This window comes from Gorilla gorilla, chromosome 2 (genome assembly GCF_029281585.2).
Source record: "Gorilla gorilla gorilla isolate KB3781 chromosome 2, NHGRI_mGorGor1-v2.1_pri, whole genome shotgun sequence".
Taxonomy (NCBI): domain Eukaryota; kingdom Metazoa; phylum Chordata; class Mammalia; order Primates; family Hominidae; genus Gorilla; species Gorilla gorilla.
This window is the reverse complement of record NC_086017.1, coordinates 138,950,272-138,969,811: the sequence shown is the minus strand read 5'-3', so window position 1 is coordinate 138,969,811 and position 19,540 is coordinate 138,950,272. Positions and strand designations below refer to the sequence as shown.

General features: G+C 49.9%; 1 protein-coding gene across 6 annotated transcripts in view; it reads left to right on the top strand.

Annotated features, from left to right (window-relative positions):
• MGLL (monoglyceride lipase) overlaps positions 1 to 19,540 on the top strand; it is a 134,422-nt gene that overhangs the window by 29,282 nt on the left and 85,600 nt on the right. For all 6 annotated transcript variants that reach the window (XM_019023287.3, XM_019023285.3, XM_004036249.4 and 3 more), the window contains exon 3: positions 12,221 to 12,327. In XM_019023287.3, the coding sequence (XP_018878832.1) occupies positions 12,221 to 12,327 (107 nt within the window). The remainder of the gene's footprint in view (positions 1 to 12,220; positions 12,328 to 19,540) is intronic.

Below are 19,540 nucleotides of genomic sequence, written 5' to 3'. Positions count from 1 at the left end.
CCTCGGCCTCCTGGAGGGCTGGGATTACAGGCATAACCCATCAAACCTGGCCAGAAGACAGCCTTATATCACAGAAGACAGCTGGACTTCATAGAAGATAGTCTAACATCATAGATGATAGTCTTAAGTCAGAAGATAGTCTTACATCATAGAAGACAGTCTTACTTCAAGATATTTAGAAAATTTCCAGTAACTTCCAACACACTTCAAGAAGACTTGGCCAGGCGCAGTGGCTCACGCCTATAATCCCAGCACTTTGGGAGGCCAAGGCAGGTGGGTCACCTGAGGTCAGGAGGTTGAGACCAGCCTGGCCAACATGGTGAAACCCCGTCTGTACTAAAAATACAAAAATTAGCTGGGCGTGGTGGCAGGCACCTGTAATCCCAGCTACTTAGGAGGCTGAGGCAGGACAATCACTTCAACCCGGGAGGCGGAGGTTGCAGTGAGCCGAGATTGCACCATCACACTCCAGCCTGGGGGACAAGAGCAAGACTTCGTCTCAAAAAAAATGAAGAAGACTTGGCATCTATAAAATAAGACCCACTTATGCAGAGGGGAAGAAACTGACATCTGAAAAGATTCCGTGGGATCTAGAGCTTCTCTAATTATGGGGAAGGAGATTGTGAATAGAGAGCCCTTAGCCCGGTGCCTGGCCCATAGGCTCTCAAAATATGTTACTGTTATCATTCTTAAAATAAGTTATATTCACACACAACCTATTTTTCTAATGTTTTCCCTTATTAGGATTTATGCCAATTGGGGATTTTTTAACCTCCAGTTTTAGCAATTCTGCCAAGCCAGGCCCTTCCCTGCCTCTCCCTAGACTCATGCAAGTTACAGAGTGAGACCCGAATGTGGCCTGGGAGCTGCTGAGCCAGCCAAGGGCCAGGGCGGCTGCCATTCTGCCACGTGCCTGGTCGACTCCGATTGCTTTATTTCTCTGGTGGAGCCACTGTGGTTCGCATGTTGGAGCTGGGAAGGGTTCCATCTGGCTCACAGCCAAGGAGGAATGGAGACGTCCTTCAGACTTAGGTATGCTGACAATCAACATCATTGCTCCCAAGAAAAAATATTTTGAGTCATGACCCCTGGGTGGGATTGGAACCCTTCAGTTTCTGCCCAGATGTGCCTGCTTCATGGGAACCAGATGTGTTCAAAAGCAAAACACAGGCCAGAAAACCTGCCATGTGTCTAAAGAGGCTGTCTGGAGCAGTCTTCCCAAGGGCCCGCGTAGCTTTGCATGTTCTCCAGTGGCTTCACTGAGGAAACCCTAACACGCACACGCAGGAGAGGAAGCCTAGAGAAGTGAACTGGTACCTACCGGCAGCTTTTCATCTTCAAAGCACTTCTGCAAGGCAGGGATTTTTTTTTTTTTTTCTTTTGAGACAGAGTCTCGCTCTGTCACTAGGCTGGAGTGCAATGGCGCGATCTCGTCTCATCACAACCTCCGCCTCCCGGGTTCAAGTGATTCTCCTGCCTCAGCCTCCTGAGCAGCTGGGACTACAGGCGTGTGCCACAACACCCAGCTAATTTTTGTATTTTTAGTAGAGAACGGGGTTTCACCATGTTAGCCAGGATGGTCTCGATCTCTTGACCTCATGATCTGACCTCCTTGGCCTCCCAAAGTGCTAGAATTACAAGTGGGAGCCACTGCGACCTGCCAAGGCAAGGATTATTATTCCTGTTTTCCAACTGAGGCACTTGAGGCTGTGAGTGACTTTCTCAAATAACAAGGCAGGGTTCATTACACAGCAATCCCTTTGCCATTACTCCAGCCTTTCTCGAACCCCTGTCCCTCAGATCTTAGAGATGCATGTGTGGACCACAGCAATGGACTTTTGGCTGTAGTGTTGGTCTGGGCAAGAAAAAAAAGTGGATGGGTTGATTTAACACAAGTATCTGAAAGCCAGATTGACAGATGTAAATTTCTAGAGAGAAGGACCTAGACATATAGATTTGAACTTAGTGAGTGGCCTCTGGGGGCCGGGATGCTGCATGTTTGTTCGTTTGTTTTTTGAGACAGAGTCTCGCTCTGTCGCCCAGGCTGGAGTGCAGTGGTGCCATCTTGGTTCACTGCAACCTCTGCCTACTGGGTTCAAGTAATTCTCCTTTCTCAGCCTCCCAAATAGCTGAGACTACAAGCACTCATCACCATGCCCGGCTGTTTTGTATTTTAGTAGAGACGGGGTTTCACCATGTTGGTCAGGTTGATCTCGAACTCCTGACCTCAGGTGATCCCCCTACCTCGGCCTCCCAAGGTGCTGGGATTACAGGTTTAAGTCACTACTCCCAACAGATGCTGCATGTTAAAGGACTCATGCTCCTCTTGCCTTGAGGGCAGAACAAACACAAATGGAGCCAATGCAGTTCAAGGAATTTCCATAAAAGGCAAGGAAGGAACTCCGGGCCTCAAGAGTTTAAAACTGAGATAAACAGCCCATGTTAATATTTGAGTGTCCTGTTTCACAGTTTTGGGAGGAGGCTGGAGATGATATAATTATGGAGTTCAGTCCACAGCATGACATATGTAAAGCACTTAGCTCAATAAGCATTCCTCCCCTTTTGGGGTAGGGGTCGGGGTAGGGGGATCTTAGAGATGCACAGATACTCCCAATATAAACAAAACATAATCAACTGCAACCATGTAGAATCATCAGGACATGAAATGTGAGCTGGACTGTGGTTAGCCTGGAGGCTGCAGATGCTTCTCAGAGAGCTTTGAAGCAGGATGGCTCAAAGACAAACAAGAAGTGAGAAAGAAAGGAGGGAGAGAGGAGGCGGGGTGGCCCTCTAGTGCCTGGGACAGAGGGGTGTGCGGGAGGAGCTTTCAGGCTCCTTTAGGACTCTGATCTTTCAATGATCTGAAGAAAGCTCATACTGAAAGGTAAAGCTCCTCACACAGGGAATTTGGGAGTCAGGCTCTGCAGTTTTCTTCTATTTCTGGGAGCACTTATTTCAGCAGGGCATTTGCATGGAAGGAAGAGGAAGCCTCCTCAGACGCTGGGCCGGCCACACCCTAACTAAGCATGCACTTTGGGCAGGCACAGTGCAACCTCAGCTGCAGTCTCAGTGGTACGGGTGGCATGGAAGACTGGGTGACATGGAGGACTGGGCCTCACCGCACTGGGGCCGGCTACCCCCTGGGATTGCCATCAGAGCAAGTTCACACACCAGCCCACGGGGGAACTCGTGGGATCTGTCAGTGTGAGCGGGAGAAGGATCAGGCTCCTAGACTAGGGTCCCCCAGGAAGTGGGCAGGCTGGCTGGACTTGAATAGGAGAACTGAGCTAGAAATCCAGGCAATCTGGTGTGGGGGAGGCAAGAGGCTGCGGGGCAGGCTGGAGTCAGGCTGTGCTAACGGGAAAATAGGGAGTCAGGGAAATTGTTTCCCGTGCGACTTCCTTAAGGGCAGTGGACCGGGTCTCATTCAACTCAGGATTCTGAAGTGGCTTCACAAAATACGCTTAGTGTTCCTTACGGACGAAGGAAGGAAGAAAGGAAGGACTAACAGTGCCTTTATTTCAGGATTGTCCAATCTATCCCCCTCCCTCCATCTCATCTCCTGCTGCCATGAGGTCACAGTGGGAGTAAACCGTCCACGACAGGCAGTGTAGTGTACTGGTTAAGAAAGGTGGTCTTCAAATCAGATCTCTCTCCCTCCAAGCTTGGCATGGGTGCATTTTTAGCTAAATTCTTAACAGCTCCACGCCCAATTCCTAATCTGTCAAATGGCTTAGAATGTTACGTAATGCTGAGATCACACCTGGGGAGATGACAATGTTAGCTCATGTGGGTTGAGTGCTCCAATGCACGCTGGGCTCGTGTTTCACTCATTACCAATGTAATCATCACGGAGCCTCTGGGAGGTGTGTGCTACCATTAGTACCCACTTCACAGATGAGGAAACTGAGACATAGAGTGATTGAGTCACTTGTCACCTAGGCCTGCAGCCAGTCAGGGGCAGATCCAGGATTCAAGTCCAAAGAATCAGATTCCAGGGCCCCAGCCCACAGGATACTGCTTTTTAATCAGCGAGCACACTTACTACTAATCAGGGTGATTGTCACTTTACCCACCTTGGCGTAACCAAGGGATTCTGATTTGTAGTGTTTTATGATAATAAAAAAATGCATAGCTTGGGGGTGGGTGGCAGCATTTGTGCTAAAATATGCTGGATGCAAAGTTGTTCTGGGTCTGAGTTGTGCCCATTCTGAAAGGAGTATTAGATCAAAGAATGCTTACCTGTGCTGTGGCTTTGTTTTATTATGGTTATAATTTTGTTTTCTTCTTGGAAAATGCCTCTATTAAAGGTCTGCCTCTTTCTTTCTTTTCTTTCTTTTCTTTCTTTCTTTCCTTCTTTCCTTTCCTTTCTTTCCTTTCTTTCTTTCTTTTTGAGACAGGGTCTTGCTCTGCCACCCAGACTGGAGTGGAGTGCAGTGGCGTGATCATGACTCACTGTAGCCTCCACCTCTCGGGCTCAAGTGATCCTCCCACCTCAGCCTTTCAAGTAGCTGCACCACCACACCCTGCTAATTTTTAAAATGTTTTTGTAGAGATGGGGTCTCACCATGTTGCCCAGGCTGGTCTCAAACTCCTGGCCTCAAGCAGTCTTCCCCTACTTCGGCCTCCCAAAATGCTGGGATTATAGGCATGAGCCACCTCACCTGCCCCAAAATATGCCTTTTAAAAATAAGCTAAGATTGGGTTGGGTGTCAGGGATGATGAGTCTAATTCCCATTGTGTTCCCAAATCTCAAATTTTCCTTCCAGCCGTAGATGGGTCCCGGGCCTTTTCACATCCTAGCCCAGGGCTCCTGAAGCTGAGCCCACAGGGGATGATCCACAGCAGCTCCTCCCACCATGGCTGGGCTTTGCTCACACTCATACCCAGCTCCTCCTGGCCACCACATGCCTCAGGGCCTTGTGTCCCTTGGCATTCCACCCCCTCCTGCCCCACCTTTAATGCCCTTTGCACATCCCCCCACCCCTTTTGAGCCCAAGAGAGTTCCCACCTCTCCAATGGAGCGTTCGGATAACCAGGTTCAGCTGCAAGCACGAGAAGCCTCTCTAGCCAGGCAAAGCAAAGGGATTTAACCTGGGGCACTGAGTGCTTTCAAAACTACTGGGCACTGCGGGAGTGGTCTTTAGGCCTCCGGGAATGCTTCATGACTGTTCCAGCCCACAGTTGTTTCTCCTATCTCTGATGCATTTCATTCATTCATTCATTCAGTGTTCATGGAGCAGAGGCAGTGCCGGCTGCTAGGGACAGGACACCAGGATGAATGAATAAAACATGATCTCTTCTCAAAGAACACAGGGTCTACACGCCCTGATGATGAACTCTGGATAAGAGCCATGAACAGAGTAATGCAGGGCCCCAGGAGGGTGCACCTAACTCAGTGTTGGGGAAGCATGGAAGGACTGCGGAGTGCGCAGAGGGCAAGAGCAGGCCTCTGCCCAATCATGGGGTCAGAGACAGAGGGGGTGTGGAGGAACCACACGTCTTTCCCTGTGGTTGCAGTACAGGGTAGGATAGGGGTGCCGGGGCAGGCGACCAGAGAGAGGATAAGCTGGTCAGGGTGAGGGGCTTTTGGGGCATGACCTGACCATTACGTGGTGTTGTCTTATTATTTAACTACAGTGGTCAAGAAGGCAGACTTACCAGCCAGCCTGGCTGAGTTAAAATTCTGCTGGGCTCAAAACCTACTAGTTGTGTGACCTCAGGCAAGCTATCCAACCTCCGGACCTCACTTTTCTCATCAGTAAAATGGGGAAATAACAGTACCCACATCATGGGGGTGCTGTGAGGGTTAAATGAGTTGATATGTAATAACACACTTAGACCTGTATCTGGCCAAGGTGTCAGCTGTCAGCCCTGGATGTTATTTAATGCCTAACTCTGTACCAGGCAGCATGCTGGTGATTTTCCATAAATTCTCTCAATCAGTCCTCTCAAAGGCCCTCCCTGGGAGGCAGGCGTTATTGATCTGTTTTATTATACATAGGAGAAGTCTATTTCTAGTTTCCTCTGTGAGATTTTAGCTCCTTCACTGGCTCTGTTCTATTTCTGTCCCCCGTGCACTGTCGCTGCAGGAGCCCTGCCAGAGACAGAGAGGAACCAAAGCCCCCTGGAACTCCAAGAGGAAGGACAAGTTAGATCTGGGCTTCCACAGAGCCATCATGCTCTCCTGCCTTAGTTACTGGAAAGGGATCCAACTCACTCTCACAAGCCCACACGCAGCCCTGACGGCAGACGTGCCGGTCAAATTTGTTAAAGTCATAAAATTTGGCAGGACGGAGTTTGGTAGAAGTGGAGGATGAAGTGAGGGATCCAGTCGAATGAGTGGGATGCTCTGGAATGAGCAAGAACCAAGAGCAGGCACTGCCCTGGAGCGGCAGGCGATGTTCCCGCCCCTCCAGCGAGGACACCCCAAGGGGCGTGGGACTAGTGTCCCCGAGGCTCCCCTCACCCAGGACTGGTGGCATCCCCACCTGCCTAGTGGTAGGAACAAACACTGTATCCCTCTGACCATACATTTCCTCTAACAAAATATCCATTTTCCTAAGAAAATGAACGGAACGTTCCTTCAGCTGGGCATTCCATTCTTCCTTTAAGGGAGCCTGGCATTGCTTCGACAAGGGCAGGCAGGAAGGAGGCTAGCGTTTTCCCCTCTGCCAGCCGTTCCACGTGCTCTAGGGGACTGTCCGTTTAATTCTCTTGGCAGCCTCCTAGGGAGGCACTGTCATCTCCACTCTGTGGATGAGCAGTCAGGGGGCCAGCAAGTCCAGCCAAGTCCAGAGTCTGGCCAGAACAGGCCGGCCCCTTCAGTGGAGGTGAACCCCTTTCATCTCAGCTCTGGTCTCTGCCTTTCAAGGCAGCAGTGGCTGCTGGTGTATTGCAGGCGTCTTGCCCAGGGGGCTGGCAGTGACCATGAGAGTGTGAGTTGTCCCTGGCCCTGAATCCTCCTCCTCATGCAGGAGGGGGGTGAGGCAGAGAGGATGGTCATGAAGGCAGAAGCCTCGATCCTGAGCCGCAGGGCCTCAGTGCACTTGCACACACATTGTCTCATTTTACCTCCAAACCCCTAGGAGGAGGCTGCAGTGTTCCTGTGTCTCAGGTGGAGAAACTGAGGCCCACAGAGGTCTAGGAACCAGCTTGTGGGAGGGCCAGAGCTTTACCCCACACCTCCACATGGCAAGTGGCTCACCTGGCAAGTGGCTCACCTGGCAAGTGGCTCACCTGCGCCATCGGAGCAAATGGCTTCCTAGCGGACAGCGATGGGGGGCTTTCATTAGCCCAGGCAAGACCCCTGCCCCATCCGCATTTCCTTATTTACCTCGAGACATTGCTCTCTGAGGTCGGTGGTGTTAGGATTATCCCCACTTCACGGGTGAGTGAACTGAGGCCCAGAGAGGTTAGGTCACCTGATTAATAAACAAAGGCATAAAAGGGGCATTCGTTTTTCGATGGAGAGGATAAATCATCCTGGTTTGTACATTCTGAGAGGCTCTGCAGCTTGTTCATCTGGAGGGCTGTGTGTGCTTTATTGGGAGCTGTCCCACCTCCTGGGGCTGGATGCCAGGCAGGCCATCTGCTTCTGGGGCTGGGCGCCCCTCCCACAGTCATTGCCTTCTCCCTGAACGACTGGCTCCCAACTGGCTGCAGCCGTTAAAGAAGTTCCAGGAAAAAGATCTTAGCCAGCCTCCTCTGCAACCTAATTTCTGCTGCTGTGGGTATTGCCTTGTCTGCATAAATGGCTCTGCTAATTTTCTGCTGCTGCCTGTTGGTGAGGTTGCAGAACGGCAGGGGAAGAAGGGCAGGAACCAACCACTTTCCTTGGCACCTGCTCAGGGCCCTGTCGGCCCCTTGATGAACGTTGTCTCTTGTCTCCCACTCCATTAGCAGCAGCCCTGCAATCCTCACCAAGCTGACGTCAGATCAGGTCGCTGCCCTGCTGGGTACCATCCTCTGCACAGAGAACCCCAGTGCCCCACTGCTGCCCCTGGGGCTGTGGACCCAGCCTTCCATGCACCTCTCACCTTCCTCCTCCACATGGCGCTCTGGACTCGGGGCCTTCCTTCTGCGCCTGGAGTGGGCACACCTGTGTGTCCCCAGCAGGACTCCTGCACCAGGACAGCTCCCAGCCACTCAGACACTCAGGGGCCTTCCCTGGCTATTCCCTGGAGTCTAGGTTGGGCTCCCTTAGTCTAGGTTGGGCTCCGTTATCTGTCGACCCCCTCATGGTGCTCACAGTGCTCCTCACAGTACACACTCACAGGCGTGTTCTCTGCTGAGTGGCTGCAAGCTGTGTGTGGGCAGGGACAACGTTGTTTGTTCATCTCAGTGTCCTGGGGGCCTGGCACGTAATAAGCTCACATTCACACATTTGCAGACTCGGCTGAAGAAAAGTAGGACCCACTGTTGTTTTCATCCCATTCTTTCTACTTCAATGCCAAGGAGACAGGCCGAGGGCCATCAGGCGACTTGCCCAGGGTCCTGTGTGGTCACACTGGGAATCCAACCAGGTTGTTCTGGCTGAACTTTGCTCTCTGTTCACGGCCTCCCAGCAACTGGTATGTGCATTTCCTCCACATCTGGGTTTCTCAGTGCTCAGTCATGTATATATTTGGAGCAGAAATAGAAGCACAATGTTCTGTGAAACCCTGAAGGGGAAGCTTCCACGCAGTGCCCAGTATCCAGTGGTGAATGTGACCTTCCATCAGGAAGCCTGGAGCTGGGGTCTGTCCCTTTACCCAGAGAGACAAATGCAGACACACATAGCTTGGGACATGGCCAGCTGTATTCGTGGCAACAGGGCAGGAAGCTGGGAAGGGCCGGCCAGACCAGGCCGGGAAGAGGTCTGAAGAGAGGAGGGAGCGGCAACAGTGGCTCCACCTGCAGCAGGTGTGTGGGGAAGGAGGGGGGATGGTCTCACAGGAGGAGGGGTGTGCTCACAGTGGGTGAGGTGAAGCACCTGGAAACCCTGGTGCCAGTAAGCACAGCACAGGCGGGCTTCCAGGAGGCTCCACCCTGGGCACTGCAGTGGGCAGAGGAACCCTAGGACCACCCCCACCCCCAGTTGTTAAACATTTAACAGCACACCATCGCCTGGCACATCTGGGCACCAGAAAGGAGGCCTCGGAGCTCGGGAGCAGGGCAGAGGGGGAGAGGTGTTTCAGAGGCAGACAACCTTTGTTCTGTTGCAATGCGAAGTCTCTGGAAGGCTTAAAGCAGAAGGGTAACATGATTTGATTTCGCTTTGCTGGACAGATTTACAAAACACACTAAGGTCCTGGGAACATGTAAATGTGGCAGCCAGGGGGAAGGGGAGATTGAGTTATCAGAATCGGGGTCCAGGCAGGATCTGAATCCAGACACTAAGGAGAAACCCACTTACCACGATAGAAGATGAAGATCAGAATGAGTCCAGGTGTCCAATGGTGGGCTCTCAGGGTGCTGACCGGGCCTGGGGGTGGAAGTGTGGGGCTGTAGAAGGCTAAGCCTGCAGGTGCTGCCAACGGGCTCTTCCTGTGCAGAGAGAAGGGTGGCAGTGACCCCCACCGCCTGCAGTGGGACGGCTATATCGGTCAGCCTCTATGGCTAGAACTCGTGGTCTACCCAGCATACCCCCCGGGGAGATTGGTGGCTCTAAGGTTGCTCTAAGTTTCTACGATGGCTGCATTCTCACCACACTTAAATTCCACTTAGCCTCTGAGCAGCACCATGGCCCAAGCTCAACACTGTGATGAGAACAGGTGCTTCTCCACCTTGGCTGTACATCAGAGCCACTGGGGAGCTTTTCTAACCTCAGACCAATTAAACCCAGAGGTCTCCTGGGAGTGGGACCCAGGCATCAGCCTTTTTGAAAGCTCCCCAGGTGACTCCAATGTGTGGCCAAAGTTGAGAACCTCTGGATTAGAAGGAATTGCTGTAGGGTAAGAGACCACTTGTTTTTCCACATATTGACTTGGTGCTGGATTCTCTTGACAGGCAATTCCAGGCATGATGGCAATGCCTTGTGCCATTTCTTTGGTTGCTAAATGGAACCCTGAAGTCCTTTTCTGCTGGGTGGCCCCTGGCTGCGATGAGAGGCTGGAGAGTTGCATGATCCAGCTCAACGACCTGTCTGTCTGCATTAACAGTAGCCTGAATTATGACAGCAGTGGCTGTGCTCCCAAAGGGAGTTAAAGTACTTGAGCTATCCCTTCTGGAAGCACAGCCCCTTTTGAAGACAGAAGACGCTGACTAGTTAGCAGTTCCAGCCATGCTCCTCAGTAGCCAAGGGAAATGCAGGAAAGAAATCCCATCAGCCAATCCCAGAAATATCAGGTGGGCAGGTGTCATTTACACAAGTACACATCCGATCGAGTGGAGGTGGCTGGGCATTCCATGGAGCAGTGAAGAGGGTGTGAAAATTCCTCTGGCTTTTTTAGGAAAAAGGCAGGAAAAGGAAAAGGACAGATGGCAAAGGTGATTTGAAAAATGGGGCTAAATGAAAGCACCATAAAACAAACTGGTGCCATTCTGGCCTTACACAGCCTGGCTGAAAAGAGTCGTAGGAAGAACACAGCTGTTGAATGAGGTGTCTATGTCCTCAGCTGGGCCCCTATTCATGTTGCTCGGCTGGGATACAGCTCTGGGGTCCAGTCCTCAGAGGGTTGTGGGCTGATGTCAAGGTGGGGGCATCAGGAAGCAGGCAGGCAACTAGAGAACCAGAGTGACGGTCAGCAGGGGTGTGCAGAGGGGCCAGAGCCCAGCAGAAAGGCCCGGGAGGGGTTGCCAGATCAGGCACTGGGAGCCTCCGCCGAGGCACCGTCTGTCCTGACTCCATGGCTTGTGTTCTGAGCCCTATGGCAGCTTCCTGGAGACCAGACAGCCAGCGGCAACATCCTCTGAATGGTGTTTTGCCAACTTGCCATGTGGCTTGGACAACTTACTTTACTTCTTTTTTTTTTTTTTTTTTTTTTTTGAGATAGAGTCCCACTCTGTCACCCAAGCTGGAGTGCAGTGGCACGATCTTGGCTCAACTGCAATCTCAGTCTCCCAAATAGCTGGGATTACAGGTGTGTGCCACCATGCCCGGTTAATTTTTGTACTTTTTATAGTGACGGAGTTTCACCATGTTGGCCAAGCTGGTCTCAAGTGATCTGCCCGCCTTGGCCTCCGAAAGTGCTGGGATTATAGGTGTGAGCCACCTTGCCTGGCCCAACTCACTTAACTTCTATGCATTTCACTCTCATCTGTAAAGAAGATAAATCATCTGATGACTGGAGAGTTAGAAATCTTGCATATGGAGTTGCAGAGGAACGGGTGCATAGTAAATGCTCAGGAAGGTGGCAGCTTGTTCTCCTCCTCCTCCTCTTTCCCCTCGTCACCATCAGCAGCAGTAGAAGTTGGTGGGTATCGCTCATGGCATTTACTCCATGCCTGAAGGAGACTCTAGCTCTCCGTGAGTCTTCTGCTAAGAATATAGGTCTTGAAAATTGGATAGTTTGGAATCTAAATGCTGCCGCATTCGCCCCCAAGGGAGGAAGCAGGCCCTGGTGGAGGACCTGCCTGCCCCGCGCTGGCACTCTGCCTGGGCCATTGGCATCGATTAGCTCCCACGAGCCTCACAAGCACCCACAGGGCGATGCTATTCTTACCGTGTTACAGGCGAAGAAATGAACCTTCATGGGACTGGAGCTCTGCCTGAGAGCTCACAGGAAGAGCAGGGATTTGGGCTCCATTCTGCGTGACTCTGAAGCCCCGCATTTTAACAGCAAACTCCTCTTATTTGACAATGCCTGGAGCCCATGGTGTGGCTCCTGGTGTTGCTGAGGTTTTGTAAGCTCTGGTGCTGCTGCAGCACAGTGGCAGCCATCTGGGCGTTTCTTTTCTTTTCTATTTTTTTGGAGACAGAGTCTCGCTCTGTCACCCAGGCTGGAGTACAGTGGCGCCATTGCAGCTCACTGTCCCCTCTGCCTCCTGGGTTCAAGCAATTCTCCTGCCTCAGCCTGCCGAGTAGCTGGGACGACAGGCGCATGCCACCACGCCCGGCTAATTTTTTTGTATTTTGGTAGAGGTGGGGTTTCACTATGTTGGTCAGGCTGGTCTCAAACTCCTGAGCTCAGGCAATCCGCCAGCCCCGGCCTCCCAAAGTGCTGGAATTGTAGGCATGAGCCACCGCGCCCAGCCCCGTGTGGGCTTTCCTAACCAGGCTCCCTTCTTGTCTCTGCAGGGCCCTCATCTTTGTGTCCCATGGAGCCGGAGAGCACAGTGGCCGCTACGAAGAGCTGGCTCGGATGCTGATGGGGCTGGACCTGCTGGTGTTCGCCCACGACCATGGTGAGTGTCCCAGGGTGCCGTCAGAGCTGGCTGGGCCCTGACAATTTGGAGATCTCCCTCTCTAGTCCATCTCACCGCCAGCATCCTTCTCAATTCTTCTATTCCCCATGGAAGTTTCAAAGTAAAAAAATGTAGTTATGCAAACAAACAAAAAAAATGTCTGATGAGCAGATTCTGTAGTCTGAGACTGAATGCAGGCTGATTAGAAACCTCAACTGGAAAAACAAAGTCGGATATGTTCATCTTAGAACTTGCCCGAGGCTAAGGAATTCTTTCCTGCATTTATAAAGTGCTTTCTCTCAAAATGGGCCCTGGTTTTTCTCCCAGTGCCCTCAAATGGACATGGTGTAGTCAGTTCAAGTACAGTGTAAACCCTGGTTTAACCACACGAGGTTTACCAAGCATTTCAGACCAGGAGAATAGTAGAAGCCTCAACAGGCCATATTGTTCACAAGAAAACCCAACACACACACAAATACAAGGACACACCTACCCATGCATATAGTCATACACACATTTGCACACATACACATATACATACACATGCACACATACATGCGCACACATACACACCTGTACCTATACACATACACGTAAAACACACATACACACATACATACACATGTGCACCTACACATTTACACACATACACATTTACACACATATACACACATTCACACATACGTATAGACATATACATGCATACATAAACATACATCCATACACAAACACACACACACAACCCCAGGCCAGGTCTTTGATTCTTTGTTCTGTAGCAAAATCCACAACCATCAAAATCCAATGTTCATTGTCTGAGTCGGTATGTAGTTTTGTAATCATGTTTGCAACATTCTCTATGGCTAGGAAGTCTCCCAATTTAGTTCTTTACCTAACACTTTTTAAAATTAAGACTTCTCTGTGACTGAACACGGTGATTTTCCCACAGCTTCAATGTAAAATTCTATCATTGTGGCCCAGATCCAGAAATGTTGCTTCCATTTTATCTGATTTGAAAATGGATAATAATTAAGTGATGTCTCTGAAAAGAGGGACAGGGGAGCAATGACAGAGTCCTGGAAGTCCTTGTAAATGCGGGAAAGCCTTATCTGTACGGAGAAGCTGCACAGGAGGTGAAAAGCTTGCTGGGACATTCTGTAGGTAAAGAGCTGCAAATGTGATTTGCCAGGAGCTCTTATTCAGCTGGATATACACAAGCGTCCTCATAACTGACAGTATTGACTAATTCTTTCTTATCATAGTTGTGACGTTCTTTAGTGCTTTGCAAACTGTCCCAGTAATATTTGTGAGACTGTTTGAGAAATAATATTTGAGGATTATCTCCGAGGCTTTTAGTATGGGGACTGTGTCATTATTAACTTTGGCACTTCTTACATGTAAAAGCCTCAGATAGGAATTTTTTTTTCCTATTGCATTTGCATCCTTTAAAATTTGTTACACTCATCATCGTTATGTTCTAGAGACATCGTGAAGGAAAAGGATATTTGTACTATGCAGCTAGAGTCCCAAGAATCTATTTTGTATCTTAGCACCAACCACCTTCTTATCGGATAAAACTTGGCCAAATCTGTGGGATTAAGTAAATGTTGTTCCTTGTTTATTTTGTCTGGCTGTGGCACTTTGAGAAACAATTTTAAAAGCCTCCTTTTTTAGAATAAAGGGAGAAAAGAAACAGCCCACCTTTTGATGTTTCCAGAATAACATCTAGAGTTGAGGCAGAGCTCTCTGTGACATTCTAAATATAGTGCGAAAATGGTTGTTGGTGTTCACCTGTTTCAAGCTCTTTGAATGACTCATGGAAATCTCTCTGGCAAGTGCCTAAGGGAAGTGTTTAATTCAAGAAATGAACCCAGTTGACTGTGCGTGTGTGACTTTTGCTGTGGCTTGCTTAGTAGAAGGAAGCCAAGTAAGTGGGCTGCCATTTCGGGGATCTTGTGCAGGCTGGCGATGCAGGTACTGGTGGCTAGTGATCTTGGCTGTATTTCCTTCTTGCTGAGAAATGTGCTAGTAAGTGAAGAAGGAAGGATTTGAACCCAGGTCAAACCTTCTTTAGAAGGTTGGGGAGGGAAAGGAGCGAATGGATGCTAAATCTGACGCTAACTGATTTTACTACCTTGGATCTCGTTGCTCAATGCATTATAGTATTTCACTGTTCAGCATTTTAACGGCAAATCCTCTTATTTAATAAGGCCTGGAGCCCACAGTGTGGCTTCTGATGCATTGCTGAGGTTATGTAAGGTCCTGCGCTGCTGCATTACAGCCACAGCTGTCTAGACTTTTCTAAGAAAAAAAAAAAGGCTGGTTCTAAAGCCTGGCCTTTTTTATTACTGTACACCAATGTTTCCAGGCACAAATGTCTACAGAGATATATGCAGACTGCATTCTTTCCAACATAGCTTTTATTTTATTTTTTTATTTTTTATTTTTTTGAAATGGAGGCTTGCTCTGTCGCCCAGGCTGGAGTGCAGTGGCGTGATCTCAACTCACTGCAACCTCTGCCTCCCGGGTTCAAGCGATTCTCCTGTCTTAGCCTCCTGAGTAGCTGGGACTACAGGCACCTGCCACTATGCCCGGCTAATTTTTGTATTTTTGGTAGAGACAGGGGTTTCACCGTATTGGCCAGGCTGGTCTCGAACTCCTGACCTCAGGTGAGCCACTCTCCTCGGCCTCCCAAAGTATTGGGGTTACAGGCGTGAGCCACTGCACCCAGTCCAACATAGCTTTTAAATTTAAATAAAGCAGGCCAGGTGCAATGGCTCACACCTGTAGTCCCAGCACTTTGGGAGGCTGAGGTGGGAGGATCGCTTGAGGCCAGGAGTTTGAGACCAGCCCAGGCAACATAGTGAGATCCTGTCTCTACAAAAAAAATTTTTTTAATTATCTGGGCCCCATGGTATATACCTATAGTGCCAGCTACTTAGGAGGCTGAAGTGGGAAGATCACTTGAGCCTGAGAGTTCAAGGCTGCAGTAAGCCGTGATCACACCATTGTACCCAGCCTAGAGGAAAGAGCAAGATCCTGTCTCAAAAAGAAAAAAAATTAAATAAAACAAATATTAGGAGAATGTTCAGGACATTTATTGTGCCCATTGGAGGTACACTGAAAACTAAAAACAGAGCTGAAAACACTGCTGCAGGGCCCATGGCACCTCCAGGCTCCAACATCCAAACCTCCCATGTCTTTAGCCATGTTGTCATCTGCACTCCAGGGTGTCGCTGGAAGCATGCTACTGCACTTTCATCCCAGACAGCAGAAGGGCTCAGACACTAATACACCCAGTCCAGGGCCCACTCAACAGGGAGTCCAAGCCGTGTGATCTGCACCTTGTTTAACTATCCCCAGTCTTAATTTTCTCATCTACAATGGAGACTGGCTGCTGTGCTGTGTACCCAGGTGGGCGTGACCCCAGGGCTCTGAGCAAGACCAGCAGGACTGAGGCTGGGAGTTAGGGGGTTCTTGTCCCCATGTGGTTGCCCTGAGCGGGCTGGGTCACCCCTCAGGCCTGCACAGGCCGTTCTCAAGATACAGTGAAGCAATAGATAGGAAAATGCTTTATAAAGTAGACAGAGCTGCCTACGGTGGTTTCACTGCCCGGTTTCTGTGACACGATTTATGGAAACACTGGCTTCTGTAAATCTGACGCTAACTGATTTTACTACCATGGGTCTCATTGCTCAATGCATTATAGTATTTCACTGTTCAGACAGAAACCTCTAGGCGCCGTGGTTGTGGCAGTCTGGCTGTGTCTCCAGCATGCCTGGTAAATTGGTGGGCTCAGAGTCATGTTCAATAAGCATCTAATTTAACTTTGTTCTCCATGTTAACCTCAGAATTTGTACAAAATGACCTCATGGGTTTGAATGGCTTGCCAGCAGTGAAAATTGTGATTCCTGCCATTTATTCAGTGTCAACTGCATGCCAGGCTCTCTACTGGGCACTTTTCTCATATGAGCTCTAATTTCTCATAACAATTAATCTTATTTTCCCCATTTTATAAGTGAGGAACGTGTGGCTGTATATTCAAGCAGATCCATTCTCATTGCACATGTGTTAGCAAAGGGAAGTTTTGTTTTCTTCCAGGGCACGTGACGTCTGAGGCAGGTGCAAGGACTCCATGGCACCATCAGTGCCCAGGGTTCCATCTGTAGTTTGCTCAGCTGGTACTACTTAGCATGTGGCTTTCATCTGTGTGGGCACTACCTCCAGCCTCATGTTCTAACAGGTAGATGAAGCAGGAAGTGACAGAGAAAAAGGGCTGGGCTCCTATCAGGAAGGCAAAGCTTACTTAGAAATCCTGGCAGGCTCTAGCCCACTGCATTGACCAGCGCTGTTCACAGGGCTCTGCCTAGCTGCAAGGGAGGCAGGAACTGTAATTTGTTAACTACTGACCCAAACAACAGAAACTTCTGTTGGTAAGGTAGACACAGAGAATGGACATTGCTGATGGCTATCCATCTCTGCCATGCCACACTCCCAGGTTTATTATTAAATTAGCATTTCCCTGATTGTTTCTACTTTATGTATTTTCTGGGCATTTCAGCTCACTCACAGGATTTCCTTTCATCTCACCCATCCTTGTGTTCTTTCTGAAGGTTTTGATGTGAAGGCTATTAGTATTGGCATCATTAATAAGCATTGGTTGAAGTTCCTAATTGGGTGTTTGTTCTGGGTGAGGTGTGAAGCAAGGAGAAATGCATGGACACAGTAACTGTTGTCCTAATGAGAACATGACCCGTCTTCCCCAGAGAAAGCAAGCAGCCCCTCTCTAAGGGCATAGCTTTTTATAGCATGTATTATCCTGTGTGGGAACTATTCCTTTAGGCCAAGGCAGCCACTGCAGGCAGGCAAAGACAGTGTCTTACATTGTGTTGTCCATTCACTCCTCTCCCTCCCCCAAGACCCTTCTCATCATCTTTGCATAGCATAGTCCATTCCTGGACTGAGCAGGAAGTGGAGGCATCAACAGTGTTTGTTGAATGACTGGAAGAGTTTATAAGCCAAAATAGATCAGACCAGAAATGCTTTAAATATTAAGGGTAGAACATCCACATTAAGGTATCCACGTAAGCAGGGCACTACCGGGTCCCCTCAATGAGCAGAGGGTCCAGCAGTGTGGCCACTGGACCTGAGTCTGGTGACCAAGCAGGTGGAGAGCCCGTAAGTGCCATGGATGCGCTGCTGGGACAGAGGCGCCACAAGGCCCGCAGCTCAGGAAGGGGTGTAGCACCTCCAGGCTCAGGGCATCCTCAATGCCTGGAGGGCCAGCAGGGTGGCTGGCAGGATGGCCGGGTCTTGTCGGAGAGTGGGAGCTTGTCAGCAGGAGGAAGGGCTCCGATCGTTGAGAGCCATGGTTCTCACCTTGCCTACTGTCAGGATTACTGGGGAGTCAAAAAATCCTGAAGCCTGGGCTCCCCCTCCCCCACCCCTCAGAGATCCTGATTTATTGGTCTTTGGTGTCACCTGGGCATCAGGATTTTAAAAGATACACGAGGTGATTCTCATATGCAGCCCAGGTTGAGAACTACCACTGAGCAGAGGAGGCCACACAGGCACAAAGTTTGGAGCTGGTGAAGACAGGATTTATTAGGAAAGGCTCTGGGGCCTGGAAGGATGGAAGGCCACCAGGAGACTTTGGAGATCCTCAGGAGAGGGGCCTCAGAGTAGAGCCCATGAGGGAGAGGTGCACGGGCAGCCAGAAACGGAGGGGCTGCTGCCATGTGTGAACAGGTGGGGACACCAGAAGATGGGATTTTCCGCAACATTCTAAATATAGCAGGGAGAAAACCGGGGCTGGCGTTCTCTTGGTCCCTGGGTCTGCCAGCTGCTGCGGTGACTCACTGGAAACCCCTTGGCCTTCCATGCAGGCAGAAGGGCCAGTCTCACCCAGAGGGGGCAAGGAGGACTCCGGGAGGAGGGCACACATGGACCCACCCAGGAGGCGCTGCTGCGAGAGACGGTGGGAATCTGAGGCCCATTTGCCCGCAGGCCCGCTCCCTGCAGTCCTGCTGGAAAGGGCCCTTCCCCAGGGAGCAGCCTCCTGACTTCCTAACACACACACTCGGCTCCAGGAGCACTTGCTGGGGCCAGAGAAGCCTCCTCTGTATTTACAAAGTATAAAGGAACCATCCTCAACTGATGAACAGTGAATTAATTATCTGCAAATATTTGAGGGAAAGTGTTAAAGAGGGCTTTGTGTGTTTTTTTTTTAACTCAGCTGGGGCATGTGAGAAGAGGAAGTTTTGAGGGAATGTCTGTGGGCGGCAGTTACGCGTGGTTCTCCTCGGCGGGTGGGTCCTACCCAGTCAGAAGAAGAGTATTTAGGCAATTCAGGGGGAATAATTGTATACGGGTGTTTTTCATCCAGGGAGACAGATTTGAGTCAAGGTCGCTTGCTGGAAGTATTCTAAAATAAACTGCCATCGGTTTATTTTATTTCTTGTAAGTAATATATTTTTCTTTGAAACGTTTGAAAAATGTGTTAACCGTTTTTCTTGCCTTAGTAAATATGAGAATTAAAATAATGGAGTGAGTTGCCCTTTAAGTCTTCAAGAGTTCCTTGGGGGCCCAACTCCGAGGGTGGGTGACAGTGAACTTGCTGCAACTCGTAGAGTGTGGGAGAGTGGACTGTGCCACGCTGAGACCCCCATAGTCTCTGCTGTTCCCCATCTCATTCCCTTCCTCCCCTTGCCTCCTCCTCTTCCTTCTTCATTCACTATTAAGCATAGTGAATGCTCTACCTTTGATGAAAGTCTGTTGAGTTTATTTGATGTAAATCTCGGATATGAGTTTGTGTGCCCTCTCTGATATGAGGTCATTTGCCTCTTTGTTGAACAAAACAAAAACCTCCATGTGGCTCAGTTGCTCGTTTGTAAAATGAGGACCATGATAATAACAAGGTTGCTCTGTGGCCGTGGAGATGAAATGAGATAGCGCAGGGTCTGAAACTCCAGTGGCAGCAGCATCCCCTGTTGAAAGCCAGATGGCTGGGCCCACCCCAGGATTCAGATTCAGTTGGTCTGCTGTGGGGCCCAAGAATGTGCATTTCTAACAGCCCCTGGGGGTGCTGCTGCTGCTGCTGTTGCTGCTGCTGAGGACCCCTGAGAGAGTGTATGTAACAAACCATACACAATGCCAGGCATCTATTACCCTACACGAAGTACCTGCCAGCTCACCTGCAAAGAAAGGTGCAGGGAGA